This window comes from Sinocyclocheilus grahami, unplaced genomic scaffold (assembly GCF_001515645.1).
Source record: "Sinocyclocheilus grahami isolate Dianchi unplaced genomic scaffold, SAMN03320097.WGS_v1.1 scaffold1176.1, whole genome shotgun sequence".
In the NCBI taxonomy this organism is placed as follows: Eukaryota; Metazoa; Chordata; class Actinopteri; order Cypriniformes; family Cyprinidae; genus Sinocyclocheilus; species Sinocyclocheilus grahami.
The window spans coordinates 127,067-140,813 of NW_015506355.1; the positions used below are offsets into that span (position 1 = coordinate 127,067).

The 13,747-nt window shown below is 36.1% G+C and overlaps 1 protein-coding gene across 1 annotated transcript; it reads left to right on the top strand.

Moving 5' to 3' along the window:
• Positions 1-757: 757 nt before the first annotated feature.
• Positions 758-13,273, top strand: poglut2 (protein O-glucosyltransferase 2). Its single transcript, XM_016253347.1, has 12 exons — positions 758-1,111; positions 2,234-2,439; positions 3,248-3,453; positions 3,705-3,782; positions 4,422-4,594; positions 5,100-5,337; positions 5,456-5,665; positions 8,019-8,108; positions 9,192-9,314; positions 11,986-12,037; positions 12,382-12,593; positions 12,989-13,273. The coding sequence occupies exons 1-12, from the start codon at positions 933-935 to the stop codon at positions 13,145-13,147; spliced, it is 1,926 nt and encodes a 641-aa protein (XP_016108833.1). The 5' UTR covers positions 758-932; the 3' UTR covers positions 13,148-13,273.
• The last annotated feature ends 474 nt before the right edge of the window (positions 13,274-13,747 follow it).

The following is a 13,747-nucleotide window of genomic DNA, read 5'->3' on the forward strand; positions in this document are numbered from 1 at the left end:
TATATGTGTTATATTTAAAGCGAGTTTTTTGGGCAGTGTAGAGTAGGGCTTGTTATTTGTCATTTCTCCGATCACAAATGCAGACATGGTTTTATGTTTACGCGGTGCGATGCAACGCAACGCGTAAAAAGACAGTATAAGTCATTATAATCCATAATTATGTCCCCACTGGATGCAACGAATGCCTCGTTTATAATGGGTTTTCATGTTTTTGAATCATGGCTCCGGCCTGACAGGGCATCATCACAATATGTGAGGGGCGTAACATTTCCGTCACACGCTTGAGGTATTCGGCCAATCACAATGCACTGGAAAGCTGGCCAATCACAGCACACCTCGCTTTTCAGACCGATGAGCTTTGTAAAAATCGATGCGTTTCAGAGAGGCAGGGCATAGAGGAGAAACAATAATGTACAGTATGTGGAAAATAATGTGTGTTTTTTAACCTTAAACCGCATAAACACATTTCATTCCACCAAATACACCAAATAATGTTATTTTTAGCATCATATGACCCCTTTAAGTAAAATTATTTTTTAATGAGCTGCAATACCCTGTTCTTATTTCGTACGAGTAATAAGCTCATTGTGATTAACGGATCCCCTATGTACAATGAATGCACTGAAGCAGCGCCGACTACAAGCAGCATTAGCAAGCGTCTTTCCTCTTCCTATTAGACAGCCAATCAGCTTCCAGTACGTTGCGTCATTGACGCACACAGACCAATCACATGAGCGCCTTGGGTCTGTGACAGAGATTTTCTCACGATGGTGTCTGGGTTGGTTTGCTCACCGAGCCGCTGGTGAATGTGAGTATGTGGTGAAATGTATCATTCGTGTTTTTAAGCAATGTTTTAAAGAGCATTGCCATTCTGAGGAAGTGATGATAAATGAACGCGTCCACTACTGAAAGTGTCCCCATCCTCTATAAACATGTTGAGAAAACTTTTGCTGCTCTTGATGCTTTGCATCATTTTCATGACGCGGAGATCAAAGGCAGCGGCAGCGCCCAGCGCGAGCCACACTTTGATCTGGGGTCCTGGACTAGAAACAAACATCTTCCTTCCTGCTCGGTTCTTCTTCATACAGACAGTGGACTCCACCGGAAGAAAGTGAGTGAGTTCTTCTGGAAGACCAGAATGGGGCATTGTGGCTTAGTGGTTACACATCTGGCTGGGAAATATAGGTTGTGGGTTCAAACCCTGGATTAAGGGTGCACTTCACGTTCATTTTTATTTACGACGACACACCACATGTGAAAATGGTACAATTTCGACTATTAGATATCACTTTACGTCCCCAGCTGATAAATCACAGCACATTAAGACAATAGTATGACAATATTATGCTTTAATCTGCAAACGATATATTATCTAATGAAATATTAATTTGCATACATTTCCAGAACATAAATTCAAGATTTAGTTTCATTTTGTTGAAATATTACAGATTTAAGGCTAAGTGCATGAGATATATATATATATATATATATATATATATATATATATATAAAATATATAATTTACAAATATGCACTGTAATTGAAATCTACAGACACAAACATATGTAGTTAAATAAATACATAAATTAGATGTTTTCTTTCCTTTGGTCAGAAAGTAAAAATGATAACTCAAAATTGACCAGTGGCTGAGAAAAACAGTGGTTTTGACTGTAGTGTCTTGCCTTAAACAAAGGTTTCAGCTAGACCAAAAATGATAACCGTAAAACCTCAATAGTTCCACCAAGATCATCTTATTCTTTCTTTAGTAAACTATATTGGCGCTTAAAGAACCCGCAGAGAGAACCCAGTTCTAAAGAACCTGTATAATATACAGCATAAAAAAAGACTTCTCTGCTGATCCTTAAAGTGATGCAAAGAAGAGCTTTTATTTAATCCAAGGCAATTGTGCTGTAAGTGCTTGAATAAATCTGCTAAAGGACAAATTAGTAGTAATTAGTCTCTGTTAGTCATATCGTGTCAGTCTTTTATGACTGAATGTTTTTATCCTGACAGACACTGTGTTCTGTGATAAATGAAACTATTTTTAACAACAAATGGCCGGTAATTTCCCAGGACAGGTCTTTCTTTGAGTTTCGCCCAAGGCGGTAAAAGCATCTTGTTTACGCATCCCATCTTTAGGTTCACATTTCATGTGTCCACATTAAGGCATCAGTTTACTTCTGTCATGGATAAAATATTAATGCCTTTGTTATTGTGATTTCCTCATCTTCAGTTTCACAACTTCTCCTGGAGAGAAGACATTTGAAGTGAAGATTACATCTCCAACAGACCCGTATGCCAGAATCTGGATCCAGATTTTAGACCGGAATGACGGATCCTTTTTGGTTCGGTACCGCATGTATGCCAGTTACACAGATCTGCACGTTCAGATTCTCTTGAAAGACAAGCTGGTGGGAAAGTCTCCATATGTGCTCAAAGGTGAGAAGAATCAAGTCCACCTTCATCATATAGAGATGAACAATGTCTGGAAGTTGACACTAACCTGTTTCTCACTGTCCAGGTAAAGAACCCGCAGAGAGAACCCAGTTCTAAAGAACCTGTATAATATACAGCATAAAAAAAGACTTCTCTGCTGATCCTTAAAGTGATGCAAAGAAGAGCTTTTATTTAATCCAAGGCAATTGTGCTGTAAGTGCTTGAATAAATCTGCTAAAGGACAAATTAGTAGTAATTAGTCTCTGTTAGTCATATCGTGTCAGTCTTTTATGACTGAATGTTTTTATCCTGACAGACACTGTGTTCTGTGATAAATGAAACTATTTTTAACAACAAATGGCCGGTAATTTCCCAGGACAGGTCTTTCTTTGAGTTTCGCCCAAGGCGGTAAAAGCGTCTTGTTTACGCATCCCATCTTTAGGTTCACATTTCATGTGTCCACATTAAGGCATCAGTTTACTTCTGTCATGGATAAAATATTAATGCCTTTGTTATTGTGATTTCCTCATCTTCAGTTTCACAACTTCTCCTGGAGAGAAGACATTTGAAGTGAAGATTACATCTCCAACAGACCCGTATGCCAGAATTTGGATCCAGATTTTAGACCGGAATGACGGATCCTTTTTGGTTCGGTACCGCATGTATGCCAGTTACACAGATCTGCACGTTCAGATTCTCTTGAAAGACAAGCTGGTGGGAAAGTCTCCATATGTGCTCAAAGGTGAGAAGAATCAAGTCCAGAGCTGAACAATGTCTGGAAGTTGACACTAACCTGTTTCTCACTGTCCAGGTGCAGTGTATCACGAATCATGTGACTGCCCAGAGCCCAGTGGTGCATTATGGGAAAAAAACATGCACTGCCCGGCCTCTTTCTCTCAGATAGAGAGTGATTTATCTGTCTTTCCCAGTGTGGATCCAGACCATAATACCCATGAGATCCTTAATCGCTTTGGAAAGAGACACAGCCTGTGTCACTACACCATTAAAAACAACCAGGTACACACATGCCTCATTCAAATACCTATGGATTGTTTTAAACATAAACTACACCATTTTTCCAAGGTTTTGCACAGAAAGAATTGAATAGTATTTTGACATCTGTTTAAATTGATTGGGTAAAATTTTTCTGTCTGTATATCTGTCACTCTAGCTGCCACTCTACTGTAGCCTTTATCTACATAAGGAAACAATTCGATTTAAAAAAATGTCTCATAATGTCATGGATTTTGTATTCTTTTTTACTCTAGGTTTATATAAAAACACATGGAGAACATGTCGGATTCAGGATCTTCATGGATGCCTTCCTTCTGTCCCTCACACGTAAAGTGAGTATTTGTACAAATGTTTTTGGGTGCTTTTAGTTAAGTAATAATAATGTTATTAATACACATCTCAAGCATGTGCTTAGTCATTTACCTTTATTACCATTAGATGGCACTCCAACATAGAACGGTTGGAGGCATGTACATCAAAATAGGACAATTTAACTTGAGTGTTAGTGTTCATTTCAGTTCATACAATAATAATATTGTTGATATGTTTGTGGCATTGTCACAGAATAGTTCAACTATTTTTAGGGGGTAAGTAAAGAATAAGACTTCTATAGTATTCAGTAATTATATTTTCATACGGATGGATGGATACTGGCTGGCACACTACCATTGTTTCTTGAACATCAAATCTGCATATTAGACTGATTTCTGAAGGATCATGTGATCAGTTATTTTAATTGTAGTAATATGTAACAATATTACTGTTTTACTGTATTTTTAATCTAATAAATGCAGCCTTTTTGAGCATAAGAGAAATGCATTAGCATAATTTTCAGATACATTAAAAAGTCTTACCAACCCCAAACTTTTGAATTGTATTTTGAATGATATGTTTTGTGTTATTTTGAATTACTAGTGCAAATTCATAACTGAAAGATTTACATTCCACTTATTGTTGTTGTGTGTGACCAGGTCAAGGTTCCAGACATTGAGTTTTTTGTTAATTTGGGGGACTGGCCCCTGGAGAAGAGACGGGTGTCAGAGAAGCCCAGCCCGGTCTTTTCATGGTGTGGGTCTAATGATACACAAGACATTGTCATGCCGACATATGACTTGACTGAATCTGTGTTGGAGACTATGGGCAGGTAAAGAAACTCTTGTGACTCTTGGAGATGCAGTTAACACATAAAACTTTTTATGGAACAACATAAAACTTTTTATTGATTTTTAGGGAGCTCTATCTAGGATTTAAAATCTGATTTAAACTAGGGAATAAACATAGCTTAATTTTAAAAATATTTATTGTAGCAAAATGTCAAACAACGAGTTATAGGAAATTTGTGAAGAAAGAAAAAATGGTATGGCTATATGGTAGCATTTTTCCTAAGTGGTCTCAGAGTTTGTGATCTGTGATTATGAGTGATTTTTTTTTTCAAATGATACAATTGTGATACTAGTTGTGAAACGTCTGTCCATGAAAACAAGATGCAATATCTATGCTAACATAACTTCTGTGAAGCATAGAAATGTTCAGCGATTTGTTTAGAAAAAATCATAACAACATGAATTTAAATCTCTGTACTACATATTATTTTCTTATTCTGACTGATTAAAATATATTTTGTCCATTGATCATTTTTTCTGTGACAGAGTGAGTCTGGACATGATGTCTGTTCAGGGACACACGGGTCCAGTGTGGGAACAGAAGATCAGCAAAGCATTCTGGAGAGGTCGAGACAGCAGGAAAGAGCGTCTTGAGCTGGTTAAACTGGCGCGGGCGAACCCTGATATGCTCGATGCCGCCTTAACCAACTTCTTCTTTTTCAAGCATGATGAGAGCCTTTATGGGCCCCTCGTCAAACATGTGTCCTTTTTTGACTTTTTCAAGGTGCATGGATTTCACAGAACTACTTCAGTACACACAGCATAGATCCTCAATTCAATTAATTTACATATTTTATGTTGTTATTTTTACCTGAGATGATTGTATGTTTCTCTTTTAACAGTATAAGTACCAGATAAATGTTGATGGGACAGTAGCAGCGTACAGGCTGCCTTATCTGCTTGCAGGAGACAGTGCGGTGTTCAAACATGACTCCATCTATTATGAGCACTTTTACAAGCAGCTCCAGCCATGGGTGCACTATATCCCCTTCAAAGCTGATCTCAGTGACCTACTGGAGAAGATCCAGTGGGCTAGAGACCATGATGAGGAGGTACATCATCCCTATTCACACACGCACATCTACGGTGTTCATATGAACACAAAATATTGCATATTAAATTGTTTGTGAGACAGACTTTGGTGCAGTGTATCACGAATCATGTGACTGCCCAGAGCCCAGTGGTGCATTATGGGAAAAAAACATGCACTGCCCGGCCTCTTTCTCTCAGATAGAGAGTGATTTATCTGTCTTTCCCAGTGTGGATCCAGACCATAATACCCATGAGATCCTTAAGCGCTTTGGAAAGAGACACAGCCTGTGTCACTACACCATTAAAAACAACCAGGTACACACATGCCTCATTCAAATACCTATGGATTGTTTTAAACATAAACTACACCATTTTTCCAAGGTTTTGCACAGAAAGAATTGAATAGTATTTTGACATCTGTTTAAATTGATTGGGTAAAATTTTTCTGTCTGTATATCTGTCACTCTAGCTGCCACTCTACTGTAGCCTTTATCTACATAAGGAAACAATTCGATTTAAGTGGTGCATTATGGGAAAAAAACATGCACTGCCCGGCCTCTTTCTCTCAGATAGAGAGTGATTTATCTGTCTTTCCCAGTGTGGATCCAGACCATAATACCCATGAGATCCTTAATCGCTTTGGAAAGAGACACAGCCTGTGTCACTACACCATTAAAAACAACCAGGTACACACATGCCTCATTCAAATACCTATGGATTGTTTTAAACATAAACTACACCATTTTTCCAAGGTTTTGCACAGAAAGAATTAATAGTATTTTGACATCTGTTTAAATTGATTGGGTAAAATTTTTCTGTCTGTATATCTGTCACTCTAGCTGCCACTCTACTGTAGCCTTTATCTACATAAGGAAACAATTCGATTTTAAAAAATGTCTCATAATGTCCAGCATAGATCCTCAATTCAATTAATTTACATATTTTATGTTGTTATTTTTACCTGAGATGATTGTATGTTTCTCTTTTAACAGTATAAGTACCAGATAAATGTTGATGGGACAGTAGCAGCGTACAGGCTGCCTTATCTGCTTGCAGGAGACAGTGCGGTGTTCAAACATGACTCCATCTATTATGAGCACTTTTACAAGCAGCTCCAGCCATGGGTGCACTATATCCCCTTCAAAGCTGATCTCAGTGACCTACTGGAGAAGATCCAGTGGGCTAGAGACCATGATGAGGAGGTACATCATCCCTATTCACACACGCACATCTACGGTGTTCATATGAACACAAAATATTGCATATTAAATTGTTTGTGAGACAGACTTTTTTTTAATGTCATTTAAATTATTACTATTTTGTAAAAAAAAAAAAATCACTGTTGGGCATGGCCTCAAGTGGCATATTCCTTTAATAAAAGACACCAATTTTCAATATACAGTATAGTTTAATTAATAGTCTGCATGATACAGTTTATATAACATAATGGATGGATGTTTAGCATATTCCAAAAGTACTGAAGTACTGATTTGCAACATTCTTTTATGTCAGTTCAATCATGACAACTCTCAGAAGATTTTAGCATGGTGATGGATATGACAATGTTAATGTATTTGGTATTGGATATAGATCTGCTACACTGCTGCTGCTGTTGGTTATTGCTGTAGTTGTAGATTATTGCTGCTGCTGCAAGCAAGTACAGGAACTTGCTACTGCCAATGCATATGGCGATACGGTGCCGTGAGTATTTAAGACATACTGCTGCTGCACAAATTGCATATAAAATAACCCGTAGCAGATCTATACAGGAGCTGGGGAAGGTGGAGGGATTCAGAGAAACTCTGAAAGCGTGCTGCAGGAATCTCCAGTGAATGCTAGCCAGCCATATAAATGCAAGGCAGTAAGCTCATTGGCTGCATATTCAGCATGAACCAATCAGCTTGTGCCATGTCATTTAACTCTGAATATCATCAGTTACATTAACAACCCGTCAGCCTGCGCCATCTAGAGTTTCATGACTGAACTATATATTTATGTATTATAATGTTTCTGAGAATGTCTTTCACACAATTGTAAGCTCAAATCTTGTGGGGATCATTTGAGTTTGATCACAGAATCCTGGGAGAACTGAATTGTGTAACTTATATTCATTTTAATCTATTAAATACATTTTTATTAGCCAGTCTTAGTACTGAACAGTTTGCATCTGCATGAATTGGAGATGCTGAATCTATTATTCTCTGTTCGCAAAGCAGAAGGTTTACATGCAGTATTGTGATGGTAGTGTGAGACGCATGTGAACAGGTTTGCAGTTGTTAAGGAGATTGCGATGTTAAAAATGTGTCTATAGCAGTAAACTGCACAAACAATCCTGTCACCTTTCTGTTTTTTTGTTTTTGTTTAATCTTATAGGCAAAGCAAATTGCCCAGGCAGGTCAGCAGTTTGCACGAACTCATCTGATGGGTGACAGTATATTCTGTTACTACTTCAAACTCTTTCAGGTATTTTTTTTATTTCTTTAGTTCAGTGCTCTGGTGTGTCTATTGTGGCAGTGACTACACCAAGAGCGGAACGGTTACTGTTTCTGTGACACTACAGGTTGTTTGTTTTATCACCTTTTTAATACCTTATTCTCCACAACGGCTCTTTTTAATTTCCTCTGTTCCTATTTTTGATTTTATGAACTTATCAATGTATATATCTTATCTTGTCTTGATTTTCCATCTTCATCCAAGTTTTATGTGTTGTTCTCAAGGACTCAAAAGACAAAGGTTAAATAGCGCGCGTCTTGCCATCTGCACGGCACACACATTCAATGGTCATTTTACTGTCTGTGTTGATAAGATTACTAGAAGCACTTTAGGTACAAAAAAATAGTCTTATTTTAAATAAGCAAAAAAAAAATTCTATCATCAATATAGTTTACAATATTATAAGCATCCGCAAAATTAGAAATGAAATCTTCAAAAAAAGGTTTGTTTTGTCTTGTGTCGTTGGCAGCTTTAATAAAATTAAGCTAAATATATTTGTTTGAATAGTATATATTTTCTATATAAGAGGTCAAACATACAGTACAAAATTATGAAACATACAACTTCGTCCCAAGTTTCCTGTGTGCTTACAGTAGTCACTGTGCGCAAGTACCCCTGAGTTCATAAACCCCAGTACTTTATGGTTTTTCATAACTATCGGCTGGAAACATTAATCTTTAAACAAGTTCTGGCCTCAAAGCACTTCTCAACAATAAACCTGTGTGCATTTGAGGTGTGGAAATGTTGGAGGTCAAGACCACAGCGGCTACTTGAATTTTATGTGATTCGTACTGCTGATAAAGATGCTTGTTTAGTATGATGATGTTGCAGTTAATAAAAAGTTCTAAATAAAAGTGCTTCACCAAGACAAAGAAAGTAAGAGGGTGTGTGATTGGATGGAAATATTACAGACGGTAAAATTATGTAGCTTAACTTGCATGTTGTGAAATAAATGTAATGTACCATGTAATATCTTTGTTTATTTTTGCCAGTAAAATTTTGTATGCTAAATAAAATTTCTACACTCATCCAGCTCTGTGTTTTTGTTTTTAGAAGTATGCTGAACTGCAGGTAACTGAGCCCAAGGTTCGAGATGGTATGGAGCTGGTGGAACAGCCAAAGGACGAACTTTTCCCATGTTATTGTGCAAGAAAAAAGGTAGCCTATGTGTTCTTGGTATTAACTGAAATCACTATAATGGGTATATTAATTTGTAATCATTTAACCTATTTTACACAATAACAGATTGTACTGATCATACTCAGTATAATAATAGTCATCAGTGTATAATAAGATTTCTATTAGTACAATATTTCTAGATTCCATTCAAATAAAATATCCTAACCAAACTCCCATTATACAAATAAGCATTTTTTTTTCAGTTTTGTCCATACTAAGATTTCTATTTATAAAAAATTCTGTTCAGCTTTGAATTTTCAGCATAATAAAATATTTGTTGCTAAGAAACAACTGAACATTTCACCACCATTTGGTATAATACATTTATTACAAACCCGATTCCAAAAAAGTTGGGAAGTTTCAAATTTCAATATTTTATTCAGAATACAACATAGATGACATATCAAATGTTTAAACTGAGAAAATGTATAATTTTAAGGGAAAAATAAGTTGATTTAAAATTTCATGTCATCAATACATCTCAAAAAAGTTGGGACAAGGCCATGTTTACCACTGTGTGGCATCCCCTCTTCTTTTTATAACAGTCTGCAAACGTCTGGGGACTGAGGAGACAAGTTGCTCAAGTTTAGGAATAGGAATGTTGTCCCATTCTTGTCTAATACAGGCTTCTAGTTGCTCAACTGTCTTAGGTCTTCTTTGTCGCATCTTCCTCTTTATGATGCTCCAAATGTTTTCTATGGGTGAAAGATCTGGACTGCAGGCTGGCCATTTCAGTACCCGGATCCTTCTTCTACACAGCCATGATGGTGTAATTGATGCAGTATGCGGTCTGCCATTGTCATGTTGGAAAATGCAAGGTCTTCCCTGAAAGAGACGACATCTGGATGGGAGCATATGTTGTTCTAGAACTTGGATATACCTTTCAGCATTGATGGTGCCTTTCCAGATGTGTAAGCTGCCCATGCCACACGCACTCATGCAACCCCATACCATCAGAGATGCAGGCTTCTGAACTGAGCGCTGATAACAACTTGGGTTGTCCTTGTCCTCTTTAGTCCTGATGACATGGTGTCCCAGTTTTCCATAAAGGATAAATACTGTTTTTCTTTAACCCTTTAACTGTCACCCCCCATTTTTTAAAATAGGCATGCGGGTGCACTATCCAAACTTAAATTGTTGTAATTTATGAACACTTTGGAATGCAGACCTAAGTTTTGCATATAATTTTAATAATTTAAAATTATAGAAGTTTAAATTTACTGTAAAGAAAATGCACTATACTAATTTTATTTTATATATAATATTTTACATAACAGGTGTTACTCTCTAAAATTGGTATACAATTAAAGCCTTATCTCGAAATAATAAGTTATGTAAATTTAAATTAGTATATTTTTTTTAATTTGAAGTCGATATGAAAAAAAATTGAGGTTCCTGTGAGATTTTATTTAGGGCGTTATACCACAAACAGCCACCTTTCCAATGATATGTTTTTTGTAAAGACCATGGAAATGATACTTTAAACCTTAAAAGGGTTTGATTCTAAAAGACCGTAATGCATTTCGAAATATGACACTTGACACCACCCTCTTAATGGGGAGGAGACCGCCAAAATATTTTAAAGTATCATTTCCATGGTAACACAATGTCCGATTTCAAAATGGTTTTCACAGGATGAATTTGGGCTTCTTAAGCTTTCAAATGATATATAATTTATGATGATTACTAAAAGATTTGATAGAGAAAAAGGACAACAACAAAAAAGAGCGTCAAGCGTGATGGTTGTTCATGAGTCCCTTGTTTGTTCTGAACAGTTAAACTGAGCAATGTTCTTCAGAAAAATCCTCCATGTCCCGCAGATTCTTCAGTTTCCCAGCATCTTTATTAAAAGCAGGATGAAGATGTCCCAATTTTTCTTATTTTGTTAAAATATTGTTTTTTTGCCTTCATTTAGTGCTGCCCTTCGGAAGCAGCAGAAGATACTTGCATGTTTCCCGGAAGACAAATTAAGTACAATTTACCTTGATCTTCAAATTCAAAAGTGTTCAAGGCTCTTAATGCATCGTGTTTCCTTCTGGAGCATCAGGGAATGTTTGAACCTTTTTTAATAGTTGTGTTTGAGTCCCTCAATTGTCCTCAGTGTGAAAAGATGGATCTCAAACTCATACAGTCACTGCTGGAAAGGGTTCAAATATGCAAAAGATGCTGGAAAACTGAAGAATCTGCAGGACATGGAGGATTTTTCTGAAGAACATTGCTCAGTTTAACTGTTCAGAACAAACAAGGGACTCATGAACAACCATCACAAAACAAACAAAAACAGTCATAGATCATCCAGGTAACCACACACAGTATTAAGAACCAAGGGTGCCCAAACTTTTGAAGGGGGTTATTTTAATAATTTCAGCAATTTTTTTTTGTTTTGTGGACTATATGTAAACATCTTTTATGTAAAATATCTTACTCAGGAGTCAGGACAGTACTAAATAAAAAATAACATGCATTTTGTATGATCTCTCTTATTTTGTTAGTTATTCACATTTTCACTGATTCTGCAAGGGGTTCCCAAACTTTCGCATGCCACTGTATTCCTTGCAATAAAACAAAAGTGTAAAATATAAAATGTAATTATTATTATTATTATTATTATAAATTAATAATATTTCTAATATTAAATACATAATCCCTGCAATTTTCTATCCATCAGGAGTACCTAAAGACCCATGAGAGATATGCACCAAACAGCCTTTTCTTGGGAGGTAGGTCTCTCTTTTTCTCTCTTTGTCTTGTTTGAATGTGTGAAAGTAGTCTATTTTTGAAGGAGGGACAGAAAAAATTGCAGATGCAAGTCTTTAAAAATATGTAGATAAAAATAGGTGAATATGATAAAAAATACTCACTACTAAAATATATACAATATTGAATAGTTGCCTGTTTTCCGTCTGTTGTTCTAATATTATTATTTCCCTTTTTTAGGCAGTAATGATGAATACTTTTTCCAAGAATCATTTTTCAAAGTTCTTCTTACGAAAGAAAATAAAAATAATATATAAATTTAATAGTAATGTTCTCTCTCTTTCTGCATATGTATATTTGTTTCCAGGACGCTCTATGGGTGCTCGTACAGCTGTTGCTGTGTGTAATCGTATGTGTGACAGGCAGAAGGATGCAGTCCAAGGTGTTCTGTGTTTGTCATTCCCACTGAATGTACCAGGAAAACCACAAACATTTGTTGAGCGGAGCCATGGCCTGCATGCACTGTCCCAAACTTCTGTGCTGTTTGTTTCTGGCACTGCAGATAACATGTGTCAACAGGTGAACACATATGAGACCTTTTCGATTGGTTTGGGCTTTAAACTGAGTAATGGTCATTCTTGAAGTTCCTGCTGTTAAACCTTAAGTGAAACATTTTGTCATCATTTTCTCAAACTCATGCCGTTCCAAAACTGTATGACTTTCTTTTTGAGAAATTTTTTTTTCACACAAGAAGAAAGAAAGTAAGTCATACAGGTTTGAAATGATTTGACTGTGAGCAAATGACAGAATTGAATTTTTTCTGTTAACTACCCCTTGTAGTTTTATTACATAATTTTTTTTGGTAAAGATGTAATTGCAAAAAGGCAATTTGATTCTTGATTACATTGAAACTATTAGGTTCTTTCATATTTATATTAATGTAACACAAAGCTTATCCTTTGCTTGCTTTTTAGAATCTTCTACAAAATGTTATGCTTGTCATGAAAAGCCCTTCTGCTGTTCACTGGGTCAAGGATGCGAACCATGGACTTGCAGTACGTGGCAGAACAGAAGAATCAGTACTGGAGGAAGTCAATTCACAGATTATTGCATGGGTACTACAACACAAATGAAATGCATCTTTATAAGTAGATAGAGTACATATGGTTATTACTGTTTGGATGAAAGAAGATGGTGAGCTGTTGACCCTAACCCTCTGTATATAGTTTCCGTATGTTAACTGTGTTCTGTGTTACAGATTATGTAAGAATAATACATTATGAATAAAGATCATAATTATTAAAAAAACAAGTTATTAGTATTATCATCATTAAAATTGCATTTGAATTGAGTACTATTTGGGATATTTATTAATAAACTATTAAAATCATATTATTATTCATATTGAGAGGACATTTGCTTGCAAACAATATGACTCACCATTTGTTTGTAAGCTACACGTTTGATACACAGTGGCTATAACAAGTTTACACCCTCCTGGTAAAATTGCAGCTTTTTGAGATTTTTTGAGAAAAATGAATCCAGGTAAAATCGTGTCTAATCTTTTTCCACCTGCTGTATTAAAAGCAAAAGGTGTTTGACATGACATGATTATACGTGGCTTATTTTTCATCGCAAAAACATTGTTTCAATGTGTAGATTTTTATAGCCACCTTTTACTAGTTGAAAGCTAGGGGAAAATTAAACTGCTTCAATATAGTATTTTTGTTTTA

What these genes read in the sequence shown, in the direction of transcription:
- poglut2 (XM_016253347.1), top strand. Translation starts at nt 933, where the DNA reads ATGTTGAGAAAACTTTTGCTGCTCTTGATGCTTTGCATCATTTTCATG. An exon ending in ACACCATTAAAAACAACCAG is followed by an intron (nt 3,454 to 3,704) that starts GTACACACATGC and finishes TTTTTACTCTAG; the next exon opens with GTTTATATAAAAACACATGG. An exon ending in CTAGAGACCATGATGAGGAG is followed by an intron (nt 5,666 to 8,018) that starts GTACATCATCCC and finishes TTAATCTTATAG; the next exon opens with GCAAAGCAAATTGCCCAGGC.